Genomic DNA, 17,883 nt, shown 5'->3' with positions numbered 1-17,883 from the left:
AATTGTTTATATAATAATGAATATTAATATTAAGTATTGTTTAGAAAGCAAAAATATTGTTCATTATATATATTTTTTAACTATGGGACTATTATTTTATTCTGTGGCGAGTTCGCCACAGAATTGTTGTTTTATTTCGTTTATTATTTGGTTTAACATTTTATCTTGGTTTTTGCATAAAGGTGTATTATTTCACTACAGACATTGTATTTTTATTAAAAACTAACCATATATTGTAAAGGGCTTCATGACAAAATCATCATGATCTTCTAGAAGTCCTGTCGTTACTAATGTAAAAATTGTAAAATATATTAGGTTATTGTAATAATTTTAAACGGCAAAATATATTTAAAAAAAAAAAAAAATCAAGTTAGGCAAAAACCTTTAAAATATTTAAAATATATACGCCAGATAAATAGCTTTAACAAATTTATGAAGATCTCACCTTAGCAGTTATTTTCAAATGTAGTTTCAATCAATTTCACAAAATTTATAATAATGCCAGTTGGAGCAAGAGTGACACGATAATATCAATTAAAAAGTTAAACAGCAAATCTCATTTAAAATTTACAACAAACAATCAAATTAGGCGGCAACTATGCTCAATCAATAGTTATAAGGTTATAGTTTTAAAATGATAAACATTTTACATGATCTTAATATGGAGTAATGCCAGAATAATTTTCTTAATTTTTTCTTGAAGAATTAAAAGTGGCGAAATCGCCTCGGTCTACCCTATATTTTCTTAAAGTCGACTAAAATCGATTAATAAATTTTTGAAATCGACCAACTCGACTAAAAGTCGATTTAGTTGAAGTATGGAAATAACTTATTTTTTTGAAAAAAGTTGTAATAAAAATAATAAAGTAATTTATATTCGCTTTCTATTTTTTAATAAAATATCATTTAAATAATAATAGAGGAGAGAAGAGCCTCTCCGACAACGAGACAATCGATTTCCAGACCCCAATGATCTAGGAACCTTTATATATACTTAAATACTTGCGATATACCAAAAAAGTTATTACAATCATATTTACAATGTGATTGTATAAATTAATAACATTTAGATTTTGGAGCTTCACAACTTAATTTTGGCCCAGAGTTGGAGAGGACCTGTATGAAAGTCTTTATGAAAATCACAAGCATCGAGTAAACATTAAAAAAGAAACGGTCAAAAATTGCAAGACGTAGTTTGTGGACGACCCTTAATAGTTATAATTGTACATGCTATTGTTACTCGATTAACAAACAAAAATTAAGAATTGAAAGTTAAATCGAATGAAAAGATATAAGGGTTTTAAGATTTTTACTCGACTAAATCGACTTTTAGTTGATTAGTAGGAAGTCTATAGTCGATCAAATCGACCATTCGATTATTCAAAGTCGACAAATTTCGACTTTTAGTCGATTTAGTTGAAGTCGATAACAACACTACTTTATATACATTTTTATGCCCTTGCATAAACGATAGTGAGGTTCCAACAAGCCCACAACTGTAGCGACATATGTGTTTAAAAAATTGGGGACCCCTGCTGGAACCTCATTTTTTTGTGGGCCGGGCGCAACTGCGCCCATTCGCATTCGGAGTACTATATCACTAGTAACTCCTTAGTTAAATAAAAATATCTTGAAAAAAAGCGACGCACGACTCAAAAAAATATCTAGCCGTTGCTTAGTTACACCGATAATCAAACAACCTTTGTTATCTTTTTCAAATGTATAAAGTATATATAGTTTATTTGATAACATTATTTAATAATATTATTTGTTTTTTAATAATTTTGTTTGAATATATCTAGACTATTTATTTTGAATTAAACGAAAATCATGCTGGCAAATTATGAAAGTTTCTTCATTTGATAAAAAAATTTGCATTATAGTGAAATATTTATACTTTATAGTATACATTATAGTAAAATATTTATACTTTAAATGTTTATTATGTTTATTATGCTTATTAAATGTGTACAAATAAATGAACTTAATAATATTATCTAATCATAAATATTCAAATAAATAAAGATTCATTTCATTACAATATCATCTAAAAGTCAGCTTATTACAATAATTAATTTAAAACCGTTACAGTAGTTTTATTTATTTTTAAATACTTTATACTATTGTAAATATAAAGCCATTAAAACAAAACAAAAGTATGATAAGTAAGCTAGTTAACTTTAGAATTTTATTATTTTTTGTATTATCTTTTTTTTTCTTCTGCTTTTGTATTATCATCTGTTTTTAAACAATGTTATTTTATTTTTGATATTTATTTTGAGTAAAGTATTAGAACTTTGTTGTATTATTTTTATTACCGCTATTTTTTTCAGATTATTTAATCAAATTGAAGAAATTTGCAAAATGTGTTATAAATTCATAATATTAAGTTAAATATCACTCATATAATTACAAACTACTCAATCAATTTACATCTAATAATAAAAAGTAAACAAATAATAGTGTAAATTATTTAAATAGTGTGCAACACAAATGATTAATTGAATTTAATTAATTTTATAAAATTAAAGAAAACAAATAATAATAACAATGATAGTTTTACATAATTAATATAATTGGTAAAAATAATGCTTGTTGATATAGACTTTAAGCTTCTTGTATAGTTCAAGAGAAAAAAAATTTAACTTTAAAATTTTATCTTTGGTTGTTTTTAGAATATTATATTTATTATAAAAAGTAGTATACATTATACACATACAAGTAGTATACACATAGCAATACACAAATAATGTAAATAACTCAATGAACCAAGTTTAATCAAAAATGAACTTCTTTTTCAATCTTAAAAGAAACAACAACAAAAATATTGTTAAAAAGGATCTTTACAGATATCTACAATAAATAGAAGCTTCAATAGTTAGCAGGTATCATTTTATAACTGTTTTAAAAATGTATAAAAGTTTTTACAGTAACTTGCTTGATTTTGGGTTACTATTTTCTATTTTATTTATTTAAAGAGTATCTGTGTTTTTTTGACTGCTAATTATTTTCTGTTTTGATTTTTTTAATTTAGCTGTTACTTTATTCATTTTATATAATGGTTAAAAAAAAAAATAAAGAACCAGTACTACCAAAAGACGAGGTAAATAAGTTTAAAAAAAGTACATTATTTCTTCTTTCTTATTTTAATATATGACAAGTAAATATTTTTTTGGTTTTCTAAATTAGTTTTTTTTAAAAACATAAAGTTTACATTTTATGATAAAATTAAAGACGACCAAACAAGAGTATATATATATATATATATATATATATATATATATATATATATATATATATATATATATATATATATATATATATATATATATATATATATATATGTATGTATATATATATATATATATACAGAGGCGGATCCAGCTTTTTTTAGTCTTTGAGATAGCTAACTTCCAGATATGGAGCAAACACCAAAATGTTTATATGTTTATACTTATGTCAAATAAGGATGCTTTGCAAAAAATTGCGATGATTGGAGGCTGGGAACAAAAAAACCCCAAATTTTGTGCCCCCCTTCCCCAAACGTGAGAGCAACAAGTTGATAAAATATTTTTTGTACTGTTCTCAACTAGACTTATATTCATCGATAAATTTTAAGTTTCATAGTATTATCTTTCAGTGTTCAAAAATAATGACTATATAAAATTTATAACCCCCCTCAAATTGAGGGGGGTTTAAACTTTATATGGTCATAACTTTTAAAAGCTAAAATATTTTACTATGAAATTTAAAATTTATTGATGAATATTAGTCTAGTTAAAAATATTTATTGAAGAATATTAGTCTAGTTAAAAACAAAAAATATTTTATCAACTTGTTGCTCTCACGTTTGGGGCAGGGGGGGCACAAAAATTGGGGCTTTTTTGTTCCCAGCCTCCAATCATCGCAATTTTTTGCAAAGCATCCTTATTTGACATAAGTATAAACATATATATGTTTGGAGTTTGTTCCATGTCTGGAAGTTAGCTATCTCAAAGACCAAAAAATGCTGGATCCGCCACTGTATATATATATATATATATATATATATATATATATATATATATATATATATATATATATATATATATATATATATATATATATATATATATATATATATATATATATATATATATATATATATATATATATATATATATATATATATATATATATATATATATACACACATAATTATATTTGTCGATGTATGTGCACTTCCTACATGTTTTATCTGTTTAAGTCAGTCAATCTATGTATACTCTGCTGCTCCGATTTCTAAATTAATCAGTCAATAAAGCAAAAATAACAACAACAACAAAAAAAAATAATATTTTTTTTTTTTCATTTTTGTAATATAATTTTAAAAAATTAAATAAAATTTTATTTGTTTTATTTAATTTTTTTATCTTTTTTTTTTTATTGACTTATTGTCAAAACAGTTAAAAAATAAAATAAATAAAAGTGTTCTGAATTAAAATAAAAAAAAAAGCAACAATTGTTTGTGGTTTTTCAAAAAACAGTATTTAAGTAGTTTCCTCAACTATTTTAATGGTTTTTATTTAAAGTACTCCTAATTTTGTCAGTTTTAAACACTAAGAGCCATTAAGAGTTATTTTTCATTAACAGTGTGTTATATAACTATAGGTTATATGTGTGTGTATCTATCTATCTATCTATCTATCTATCTATCTATCTATCTATCTATATATATATATATATATATATATATATATATATATATATATATATATATATATATATATATATATATATATATATATATATATATATATATATATATATATATATATATATATATATATATTTATATATATATATATATATTTATATATATATATATATATATTATATATATATATTTATATATTGTATATAATATATTTATATATATGTATATTGTATATATATAATATATATGTATGTATATTATATATATATATATATATAAATATATATTGTATATAATATATTTATATATATGTATATTGTATATATATAATATATATGTATGTATATTATATATATATATATATAAATATATATTGTATATAATATATTTATATATATGTATATTGTATATATATAATATATATGTATGTATATTATATATATATATATATATATATATATATATATATATATATATATATATATATATATATATATTATATACATATATATTATATATATGCATGTATATATATATATATGCATGTATATATATATATATATATATATATATATATATATATATATATATATATATATATATATATATATAAAGTTCGATCCAGTTAACTTGGTTACAAAGAAGCCTCAAACTGTTGTGTTGATGTTACAGTCTCCTGAAGAAAATGTACTTCTTGTTGCATGTGAAACACTTTACAAGTTTGCAGAAAAATGTATTAATTTCATTTTTTCACTGGATTTTTTCTAAATAAAATTGTATAAGTTATATATTTATTGTTTTTTTTATGTGACATAGAGCAGTATATAGAGGTTTGTGATTGTATAAACCAAAGTTAAAAAGCAAATCATCATCTTTATTTTCACAGTTATTAATCAAATTGTAAAAATTTTTTTTTAAATTTAAATATGTACATACTTTAACTTTAGCTATTGAAAATAAAATGCAACTGTTATCGCTAGGAGCAATTGAGCATATTGTAAAACTTTTAAACCATGAGAGCAAGATAGTGAAAAAAAATGCTGCTATGTGCATTAGTTCATTAGCATCTCAAGGTAATTAAAAATATTTTTTGAATAGTTTTTATATTTTGAATAAATTATGAAAAGAATGTTAGTTTCGTTTTTGAATTAAACTTTTGTTAATATAATATAATTCTAATATAATATAATGTTAATATAGTTTGTTTTATACTGGTTATTTCTTTTAAAAAAACTTTAAAATTTTCTAAAACTAGAAAAAGTGAATATGTTATTAAAATAATTAACAACAAAAATGGAAATCAAGAAGAACTTTTTATTAAATATTTGAGAAATGTGTGCGTGTTTTTTTTTAAATATAACATTTTCTAATAGTCTATTCTTTTTTTTAAATTATGAGAAATGGTTATATTTAAATTTTTTTTTTAATATATTTCTAAAGTTTCAAGAAGTTGATAATAGCATTTTTGATATCAAGACATAAATATATTAGAAATAAAATAAAATTGTCAAATTAGGGACTGTTTTTTGAGGCATCTTATGTTTTTTACATTATTTTTTATAGTGTCAATACGTCTTGCATTGCAAAATTTTGGTTGTGTTGAAAGTTTACTCAAACTTCTTTTTCCTGGTGGTACGCTATAGTTTATTGTAAAATATGAATTGAATATATATAAAATTGTTTTCTCCTATTTGTAAAAAATGAATTTAAAAAAAATTGATTTATATTTTCCTTAGGGTTAGAAATACATGTAAAAAACAAAACTGTCTTGATTTTCAATGCATTTATCTAAATCTAGTATAATTATCATTATTTATCATATTTTATGCATTATTTATCACATCTTATACATTACTTATTATATCTTATGCAGTTATCATCATGTTCATATCATCATTATGCATGTGATTTTCATTTTGATTATCATGTTTATCATTTTTGTATTCAGAAGTTTTTATTGATTTGAATTTTTAATATATCAAGTTTTTTAAATATTATATGTTTGTGTTGTCAATGTAAAACATAAGAAAGCGCTTCAATTCTAATATGAATTCATCTAATAGTACTCCAATAATAATACCAAACCATCAAATAGCACTTCAGTACTGATATAAAACCATCCAGTATTACTTTAATATTATTATGAAACCATCCAATAGCACCCTAATACTAACATAAAAACATCATAGCCTGGTGTTTTTCAGAAAGCACATAAAAAAAACATTTTTTATAAATTTGGGTTTTTTCAAAAACTTTTATTTAGTATATGCAAGTTCTGTGTTTTTCGTTTTTACTTATTTTTTATTGTTCTTAAATAACATGTAGTTCTAGAATGAAAAACTTTTCTTGTAAATTTTTGTTTAGAGGAAGTAACTTGTCATGAATTTTCTACATTGTCATTATCATTTTTTGCAGGTATTTAGGATTACATTTATACATTTCAGGAGTATATTTCATATTTGGATAACGGAATCACACCAGTTATTGCTTCCTTGGACAATATAGTTTTAATAAGATTTTTCTTAAATTTAATTATAATGCCATAGATATTATCTTCAATTTTTTATTTATTTAGAGGATTATGTCAGTAAAGCTGAAATATTTGAAAAAAATGGATTTCCTTTGGTCATTGCTCTTCTACAGTCACCTGACTGCGATGTTCAGGTTATTAATTATTGTTTTAAAGAGTAATTATGATTGTCAAATGTTTATCTTGAAACTTGTTGTTGAAATTTATACATTTATGTAATATACTTCATATATTTATACCTATTATACATACTAATGCATACATGTGCATACTTATTTATATTATACATACATATATTTATATCTGTTATACATACTAATGCATACATGTGCATACTTATTTATATTATACATACATATATTTATACCTATTATACATACTAATGCATACATGTGCATACTTATTTATATTATACATACATATATTTATATCTATTATACATACTAATGCATACATGTGCATACTTATTTATATTACACATACATATATTTATACCTATTATACATACTAATGCATACTAGCAAAGTAATAGTAAGTAATCTGTAATATGTGCTATTAGTAAATTAAATAAGGTTAATTCTGATCAAAGGGTCAGGATATACAAATTATATTATGATTTAAAATAGCAATAGTTTGATTTATTATCTGAAATATGTATATCTTAAATATATAGCTCTCGCAATATCTTAAAATATATAGCTCTCGCAATTAGAAATTTAACTGCAATTTTTCAATTAACTGTCAGCCTAAAAGTCACCATAACAACTTAAAATAAACCTTTTTTTTTATGTTGTTATGGTATTTATCCTTTGTGCTAAAAATATAGCTAAATCAGTTATAACAGCACTACAATAACAAAGTCAAGTACAGTCTGCCAAACCTAAAAAAAAAGTAAGAGTAAAATCTATTTATGATGTAGCTATTTTTATTTAACATTATTATATTGTATTATTTTATTGCTTAATAGTAAAAAGGGCTAGTATCACAATCTAGCTCCATAATAATAACATTGTTTGACATGGAATGTCAACCAATGTTATATAACATCGCTTCTATTATGGCCAACTATTTAATATACAGTTGGCCATAATAGAAACACAATTTTTCAAGATAAACACCAACTCTATCAAATGTTTCACTTTGGCTTTTATTGATTGGCATGAAATATGCCAATTGGACAAGAAAGTAACAATGCTTTAGAAGTTAAGGTAAATTAAAATCAAATGAAACTAACTTAATTCAAGGAACAAATACACATTTACCACCAGTATCACTTGTCTTGATAGATTTCATCTCTCTCTTGTGATGATTTTTTTTTTTCTTCGTATTTCACCTCCCCAAGGCCGAGAAGGCCACTACAGATGAGGAGGCTACTTGTGGTTATAACCCTCTCTCAACTCTATAACTATGAAACACGAACCTTGACGAACAAGGCCACTACGCGGAGAAACAAGTTGAGAGCGGTACTACCAGGGACGTGGGATTGATTTCATCTCACTCTCATTTTAGCAATGATTATTTTTATCTTGCCTAATAATATTTCCGTGATTTGGTAGACTACAAACATCTAATATTTCAGTTTCACTACTAATCATGTTAACAATAGTAACAAATAATCCTTAAAGAAACTTAAGAATTATAATTCTTTCTGAAAAATGCTTTATTTTCTATTATTTTAAAGTGCACTAAATAATAAAATTAATAACTTTTATAAAAAATTAAATAAGAAAATCATCATTATCTGAAATTTAAAATAAAGTTAAATTAAAAGAACATACATATTACATACAATTAAAAGAAACAATATTACATAAACAAGTTATAGAAAAATTTTGTTTTAAGAATATATCTTTAAAGAGATAAAAAAAAAAAAAAACTTGATTCATAATTGAAGATATTATTAAATATTAATCGAATAAAATTAATCAAGACCTACAATCCTAATAACAAAGACCTTTTGCTAATCAAAATAAATACAGTATAAGTATAAAAAAATGTATTTTGTATCTAATATATAAACAATGTTTTACTGAAATGAATAAAGAGCATTTAAAAAAAAAAATGAATAAATGTCTTTTGTAAAGAAATCTCTTTGAAAAAAAAAAAAAATTAAATTACAATTTATTTAAAAAGTTTCTTTGGAAAAAAAGTTAAATGCTAGTAGTTTAACCTTTACAAATAATGCGTATTATGAACTATGTTGTATATTAGCAATCTGATGTTATACTGAAATAGAAAGCTGCTAGGGGCTTCAGTACATTGACTGATATAAGAACTTGCATAGGAGTTGCTGCTAGATATGGGCAGTGATAAGATTTCATTATTCTTTTTTTTTTTTATTACAAAAAAACTGTATGAACTTAGGTCGGTAAAAAAAGTCAGCAAAGGTCTATCTATATGCACTATAGTGTGTAGGTGTGTATATATATATACATATATATATATATATATATATATATATATATATATATATATATATATATATATATATATATATATATATATATATATATATTTATATATATATATATATATATATATATATATGCTCTTTGTGAGACTAACTTGAGTTCGGCTATCTTATTTTGTGACCTTAGTGTTGATGGTTATCTTCTTTTAATTTGTTAAGACTTCAATAGTTATATACTTGGCCTAGGCATTTATAATCATAAGAGTTCACCCATTTGTCGGTAAACTTTGTTTGAATCCAATGACTATTCTTTTATGTGCTTTTATTTAGCACCACCTCACTCTATTGCTTTTCTCTTTGCTCTATATTACTCTCCTTCATCTCAAGGCTGCACTCTTTTTGATTTTATTTCTGATCAAATTGATTAAGCCCTCTCTCTTTATCCTTCAGCAAATAATGCTTTTGTTGGTGATTTTAATGGTCATCACACTGATTGGCTTGGATCTAGTGTCATTGACTCTGCAGGCGCTAAGGCCCACACTTTTTGCTTTTATTAATCTTTGACATAAAAATAGTCAACCATGCTGGTCTTCTCCATAATCTTTCTTCTTACAGTGTATTAAGTAATATCTTTAAGATTATTGAATCTTTCCTTACTAATCATAGTATAAAAGTTGTCCTCAATGGACAGCACTCTTCATATCCTGTAACTTCAGGGGTTCCTCAAGGTTCTAAAAGTATAAGGCCAATTTCTTTGGTCCTATACTTTTTTTAATTTACATGACCAATCTCCCAGAATTTCTCACATTTAAGGTGGAACTGTTTGCTGATGATACTACCATTTATTCTTGTCTTAATAAAAAGCCAACACTTTTTGATTGCTTTGAGGGGGCATTTGAGCTTGAAAAGAATCTCACTTCTGCTACAGCATGGGGCTCTCAGTGGCTAGTGAACTTTAACTCAGATAAAACTCAATTTTTATGAACGGTAATGTACTTGATGAGTCATCTACCCTTCATTTTCTAAGATTAACTCTTACTTCTGATCTTTCTTGGAAACCATATTCAAAATTGATTGCAAAATTAGCATCTGATAAGGTTGCATCTCTTTATCATGCTCACCGCTTTCTTACTCTGGATTCTATTCTTCATCTCTTTCAATTCATCATCTTTAATAATCATTTATACTTTTTTTTCCTTACATCATTTATTGTGTTGTTTTATTTGCTGTTTTTTAATATAGGATTTTTTGTCACGACCGTCATGGTTACGACCATTACAACAACAAAAAAATAAAAATGCTTGTAAAACTTCTAGTAAAAACTGTAAAACTCAAAATTTAATATTATCAATATATGCTAAATACACACATCAAATGATCTACCATGCCCTTCACTGCATTTAGTCTGACAAAGTTGTTTTGTTCAGAAGTGGTTAAAAGTAAGTGTTACGGCCTTCATGCTACATAGAGTTGATTTTTGAAAAAAAGCTCAAGACGTTAATGCTATAACTTTTGCATACTAAATTATATGGTAGTATTACACATTTTTGGAAAGTTTCGAGTTATTTCCATTTTCTATTTTAGTTTTTAATAGCTTAAAGAGTGTCAAATTTTACAACTGTCACTCTCGCAGAATTGCCCATATATGTGTGTGTGTATATATATATATATATATTTTTTTTTTAACATCTTTGCTTCCAACAAGGCTGCAAGCAACCGCTAGTTAAAGTTGGAAGTTACTGGAAGAGAAAAGATAAAGATTGTAGAGCAAGATAATGATTGACAGATGACATAAAGGATTGCAAATAATATGAATAAGGAAAGCAAGATGAAGGAAGCAAATTCCAAAGAACTGATGTTCGAGGAAAAAAACTAGACAAATAAGAGTTTTTGGAGCACTTAGGAACAGTCACAGAAAAAGTATGAGACTTAATTGAATGACGAGTATCACGAGAATGAATTTTAGTAGATGGCACAAGAGGCGCTAGCTCTTTAGAGCAGCGCCCATTATAGTATTTGTAGAAAAGAGAAAGAGAAGCAACATTACGAAGATGTGATAATGGTTGGAGGTTGGCTGCAAGAGCAGGTCCAACTATGCAATTTTGCAACGGATTTGATATATGGTTTTAAAGAACGATCGGAAGTAAGAGTTAATCCTAGAAGATGAAGAGTAGATGACTCATCAAGTACATCACTGTTCATAAATATAGGAAGATCTAAATTATTGCAATAATGATTGGCTGAAAAAATTGAGTTTTAACTGTTTTGAAGTTCACCAGCCACTGTGAGTCCCATACTGTAGCAGAAGTGAGATCCTTTTCAATCTCAAATGCCCCCTCCAAGCAATCAGAGAGTGTTGGTTTCTTATCACGACACAAATAAATGGTAGTATCATTAGCAAACAATGCCACCTTAGATGTGAGAATATCTGGATGATCGTTAATGTAACTTAAAAAGAGTATAGGGTCAAGGATAGAACCTTGAGGAACCCCTGAAGTAACAGAGTAAGAAGAAGAGTGCTGTCCATCAAGGACAACTTTTTACTACGATTGGAAAGGAAGGATTCAATAATCTTAAAGATGTTACCAGATACACCATATGAAGAAAGATTATGGAGAAGACCAACATGCCAAACTTTATGAAAAGCTTTAAAAATGTCTAGAGCGATGGCCTTAACCTCTTTATCTTTATCCAATGCACGATAAAAACAATTGGTTATTACTGTTAGCAAATCAGCTGTAGAACGAGAACACTTCTGCAAGACAATAACAAGTATGTTGTCCGGGCCACAAGCTGTAGAAGAGTCTAAGCAGGAAATCACTTTAGATACAGAAGCTGGAGTGATATGAATGTCAAGCAATGAATCAACCTGTTTGTTGGCAATATCAGGTGGAATGCAACTAGTGGAATCAAGAGATGATATTGATGAAAAGATCTTAGCAAACAATTCAGCTTTGTCTTTAGGTGAGGTGACAAAGTCTGAACCATATAAGAGAGGTGGAATTAAAGGTTCGCCCTTATTATTAATACTATTGAAGATTCTCCAGAAGTCACGAGAACCTAATTTTTGAGATGAGATACGAGATTTCATGACCTAAGCATAGCGGGCTTTGGCGTTAGACAAAACCTTTTTACAATGGTTTCTAGCAGTAATAAACAAGTGTCTGTTTTCTGAACAATTGTTTTGCTGATAGATATGGAAGTAATGGTTTCGATTGTCAATTGCAGCAGCACAGTGTCAGGAAAACCATGAAGGAGAGTGAGGCTTGACCTGGAATCGTCAAGAGGGAATAAAAGGTTCCATGCCAGCCTGAATCCACAAAGTTATGTTTGAAGCACATTTGTCAACAGGAAGACGAAAGATTTTTACCCAAGGTCCATCATGAAGAAAATCACGGAAAGAGTCCCAGTCAGCTTTAAGGTAGTTGTAAGAGGAACAATAATAGGGGGATTCAGGTGTTGAAGAAGAATGAAATATTAGTTTTAGAGAGATCAAACTGTGATTTGAAGCACCTAAGGGTGAATGTGGAGAAACTGAGCACTGACTAGGATCAGAAACAAGACATAAGTCGAGTAGAGAAGGTAAATGATTTGAGTTGTCTTGAAAACAAGTTGGAAAGTTGACTATTTGAGTTAGGGATTGAGAAAGGCAAAAGTTGTGGGCTTTAATCCCTGCAGAGTCACTGACACTAGATCCAAGCCATTCAGTGTGATGAGCGTTAAAGTCATTGAAAACAACAATATAGGCTGATGGATAAAGAGAGAGGGCTTGGTCGATATGATCTGAAATAACATTAAAAAGAGTGCAGTCTTAAGATGAAAGAGAGCAATATAGAACAAAGAGAAAGGTGATAGAGTGAAGTGGTGCTAAACGAAAGCACATGAAAGAATAGTCTGTGGATTCAAACCTAGTTTCAAGACAAATGCGTGAATTCTTACTAATGTAAATACCCAGGCCAAGCATGTGACTATTGGAGTCTTTATGAATTAAAGGAAGATAACCATCAACACTAAGGTTGCAAGATGAGACAGCTTACCTCAAATTAGTCTCACAAAGAGTAAGTAGGTTTGGTGAACTTTGCAAGAGATAAGACTCAACAGAAGAAAAGTTACTTCGAAGATTGCGAATATTAGTGAATGATAGGTTTAGAGAACTCGGTGATGATGATGGTTTATTGTGTTTTATAGTTTTTGGTACTTTATTCATTTTTAAATTTGTTAAAGAACTTGACTCAAAGCATAGATAGTACTCAGAACACTGCTTAATAGCCCAAGCAATTGCCTCATTACTATTCATAAACCCTAACCTGTAACAAAGGGCTCCAAATGTGGCCTTGTCAATGCACACCAAAAGTACAAACAGGGACACCATCCATGCGCAACATGGCACTGTTAATACTTTGATATTTTTCAGCTGTTGATGGTACGGTTTTATATATATATATATATATATATTTATATATATATATTTATTTATATCATGCGCGGAGTGTTGCTACATCGACTATCTTATAGCCTGACTCGCAAGGGAGTGCTGCTACATCAACTGACAAATAGCCTGACTCGCAAGGGAGTGCTGCTACATCGATTGACAAATAGCCTGACTTGCAAGGGAGTGCTGTTACATCAACTGACAAATAGCCTGACCCGCAAGGGAGTGCTGCTACATTGACTGAGGGTTTGGTTGGGGCAGGCAGTCTATCATTAATAAAGAAAAAAAATTCCGGTCTTGCATTTTAAATTTTACTTTTTGTCAACAAAATATGGAAAAAACTTTCGGACAACATATAAGGGTTCTATATATATATATATATATATATATATATATGTATATATATATATATATATATATATATATATATATATATATATATATATATATATATATATATATATAATAGTCACATTCTCTTGGCTGGGACGTATCCATTCACCTATTTGTTGGATTATTCTTTTATGTGCTTCTGCTTAACATCTCTTAACATCAAACTTTTCTTTCTTCTTTATTCTCCTTCTTTTCATGACTGCATTCTTTTATGTGTAATTTCAGATCAAATTGGCCATGCCCTTTCCATTAACCCCTCTGTCAATATTGTTGTTATTAGAGACTTTAATGCCTAATACACTGAATGGCTTGACTCTAACACCACTAACCCTGCTGGCACTCAAGCCTATAACTTCTTCATTTCTCAATCTCTTACTCAGGTAGTTAACTTTGTGACTTGTTTTCGATAGAGAGCCTATATACTCAGAGTTTTTTTTCAAAATTAGTGCATGGCCTAAATGAATTTAAGTAAAAACAATTATAAAAGACAATATTCTAAGCAAAAGTTTGTTTTAACAATTTTAAGCGTTTACTTGTTTTTTTTCAGAAAAAAAAAAGATTATTATTATTAACAAAGTTATTGGCATATAAATAGATGCTTTGAAATAACTTCAAAAAATTACTTGGAATTTAGAAGTAACTTAACAAAATTTTAGACTTGACAAAAGTTTTACAATCTTCTTTTCAAATTAGTTTTAGTTAAGTCTAAACTTTCAAAGCCTATGCATGCATTGTAATACTCTTGCTGCCAAGTTCAAAAGAATTTTTTTAACTTTTAATTTTTTTAAATTATAAACGCTTTTACTTAAGGCTAAATATTTCAAGTCTGAATGTTAAAAACCTGTTTTAAAATTTGATTAAAATTAATGAGAATCAGGATACAAAGCTAAACTTTTAATTTGTTCATCAATTGGCTTTCTTTAAAAGTATAGCATTCAATTCTTTTAAGAAAAAAGTTATGGCTAAAATCTAAAAATATTAATTCCATTTAAAAAAAAATGCAAAGTTTTTTTCATTAGCAAAAACATCCCAAATTCTTTGTATGTAACAAACACATATCAATCAGAATTTACTCTATTTTTAAAAATTAAGATTCAAAACAAATTGGGAAAGTTCTTTCAACTTTTTTAGCTCTAGAAATTATATAGCCTGCAATATTGAACAAGCAATTTTACTCAGCATTACTTAAGACTAAACTGGAGGTTTTATATAAATCTTTGAGTTAAACATTGTGCTCTTGCTATGGCTTGTGCACAAAGTTAAACATTGAGTTAAAAATTGTGCTTTTTCTATGGCTTGTGCACCTTACTAATAACTATATCAAAAAAACACAATAAAAATTATAATATGGTATGGTAACTGTACTTTGATGGTTTTTTCAAGAGTTGGGTAATGCAAATAAGTTTTAAATCATTTTTAAATTGAAAACCAGTAGTAACTTGTTTTGCATGTACCAGTAAAAAGATTTTTTAAGCAGCCCTAAGTAAATTGCAATGTCAGAAGAAAATTGTTTTTTCTACAAAAAACTTAATTTGTAATAACTGATGTTGTCAATAAAATAACACCAGATGGAATAAGTTTTATCTTGTTTTTCCTATTTGGCATAATACATGTAATCCACATAGTACGTTACATGTTTCATTGAATTTTCAAGCTAAAATCGTAGCAGGTTTTTGTGATTATCAATAATTCAGTTAAATCTAGTAGTTGTGAGTATAGAATCATCTTTTTTTATTTACAATAAATTTTAATCCACAATATACATCGTGATTTAATACATATGTTACTTTTGATTGATATATTGATACTTTTGTTTTGTTGAAATGTTTTTCATCAAGATGCTAAGTTTATGAGCAAACTTCAAATCCATACTTAGAATGTCTACAAGCTTGTTCTACAGCTGACTTGCTAACCGCTGTGACTGAAAAATTCTATCATGTATTAGATAAAGGTGGCCAGGCTAAAGCTATTGCTATTGACATATCTTAAGTTTTTGATAAAGTTTGGCATGTTGGTCTTCTCCATAAACTTGTTTCATACAGTGTATCTGGGAAAGTTTTTGGCATTATTAAATCATTTGTTTCTAACCTCTTTATTAAACTCATTCTTGAAAGCCAACACTCTTTACCTCAAGGTTCTATCCTTAGTCCTGTATTGTTTCTTATCTACCTTAATGATCTTCCTGACAATCTTTCATCTATTTGTTGACAACTCAAGTTAATATTCCTGTCTTGCCAAAAAGTCTTCTCTTTTCGAATGCTTAGAACAGATTTTGAATATGATCTTACTTCTGTAACAGATTGGGACTTGCATTGGCTCATGAATTTTAACTCTTATAAAACACAGTTATTTATTGCAAACAACTGTTGCAATACTGTCGACATTCCTATGTTAATGAATGGCACCCCATTTAGTCTACTTCTTAACATCTTCTTATATTATCATTCGCTCTAACTTCTCATGGAAACCATATTCTCATGGAAACCATATTCTCATGGAAACCATATTCACAATCAATAGCAAAGTTAACATCTGCTAACTTTATCATCTTTTTCCCTGCACTTCAATTCTTTGAAATTCTCTCCCAACTTCATATTTTCTTGACTCAAACAACTTTTCAAGTCTTCTGTCAACCGTTTCCTTGCTCTTTAACTGTATCCTTTGTTTTCAAGTAACTTCCAACTCAATAGTGGTTGTTTGTAGCCTTGTTGGGAGTGAATTTGATATATTTAAAATTGTTTATATATATATATATATATATATATATATATATATATATATATATATATATATATATATATATATATATATATATATATGTATATACTTATTTTTTTATTTTACAAAGCATTTTGTAAAATAAAAGAATTTTATATAAAGACTCATCATAAAATGTTCTGTTGAGTCTTTATATATATATTAGGTATATTTTTGACACCAAAATTAGTGTTCTGTTTTTAATTTTGTAATAAATTTAGTTTTCAAATACTTTCATGTCAATATGTTTGATTTCTCAAGAATTTGTATGAAGAATATAACCAAAACACCATTACTTTATTGTGTGTTGTTTTAGTTTTTTTTGTTTGTTTTTTTACTTTAATTATAATAAATTTTTTTTTGAATGAATTGACATAATTTGCCAATACATTTTTTGGAAAATATGATGTTAAAAATATTATTGTTATAAAAGTACGATGTTGAAAATATTGTTATAAAAATATGATTTTAAAAATATTGTTATAAAAATATGATGTTAAGAATAATGTTAATACAAAAATGAAAATATTTTTTACAACATAGGCATGAAAAAAGTTTTGAAACCATTGTTACTGTAATTATACAACACAGTTAACCAGTAAACTATCAGTAATCTATTGAACCTATTAGCATTCTATAGAACTTTTTTGTTTTCATTAAATACA

General features: G+C 26.6%; 1 protein-coding gene across 1 annotated transcript in view; it reads left to right on the top strand.

Annotated features, from left to right (window-relative positions):
• The first annotated feature begins 1,681 nt into the window (after positions 1-1,681).
• The window catches only part of LOC101238888 (armadillo repeat-containing protein 3), a 38,552-nt gene continuing 22,350 nt past the window's right edge, over positions 1,682-17,883 (top strand). The window contains exons 1-7 of the mRNA XM_065812602.1: positions 1,682-2,885; positions 3,035-3,103; positions 5,312-5,429; positions 5,644-5,769; positions 6,260-6,328; positions 7,061-7,111; positions 7,272-7,360. Of these exons, the coding sequence (XP_065668674.1) occupies positions 3,059-3,103; positions 5,312-5,429; positions 5,644-5,769; positions 6,260-6,328; positions 7,061-7,111; positions 7,272-7,360 (498 nt within the window). The 5' untranslated portion in view covers positions 1,682-2,885; positions 3,035-3,058. The remainder of the gene's footprint in view (positions 2,886-3,034; positions 3,104-5,311; positions 5,430-5,643; positions 5,770-6,259; positions 6,329-7,060; positions 7,112-7,271; positions 7,361-17,883) is intronic.

Source organism: Hydra vulgaris, chromosome 12 (assembly GCF_038396675.1).
Source record: "Hydra vulgaris chromosome 12, alternate assembly HydraT2T_AEP".
In the NCBI taxonomy this organism is placed as follows: Eukaryota; Metazoa; Cnidaria; class Hydrozoa; order Anthoathecata; family Hydridae; genus Hydra; species Hydra vulgaris.
The sequence above is the reverse complement of the archived record's forward strand: the minus strand, read 5'-3'. Positions and strand labels throughout refer to the sequence as shown.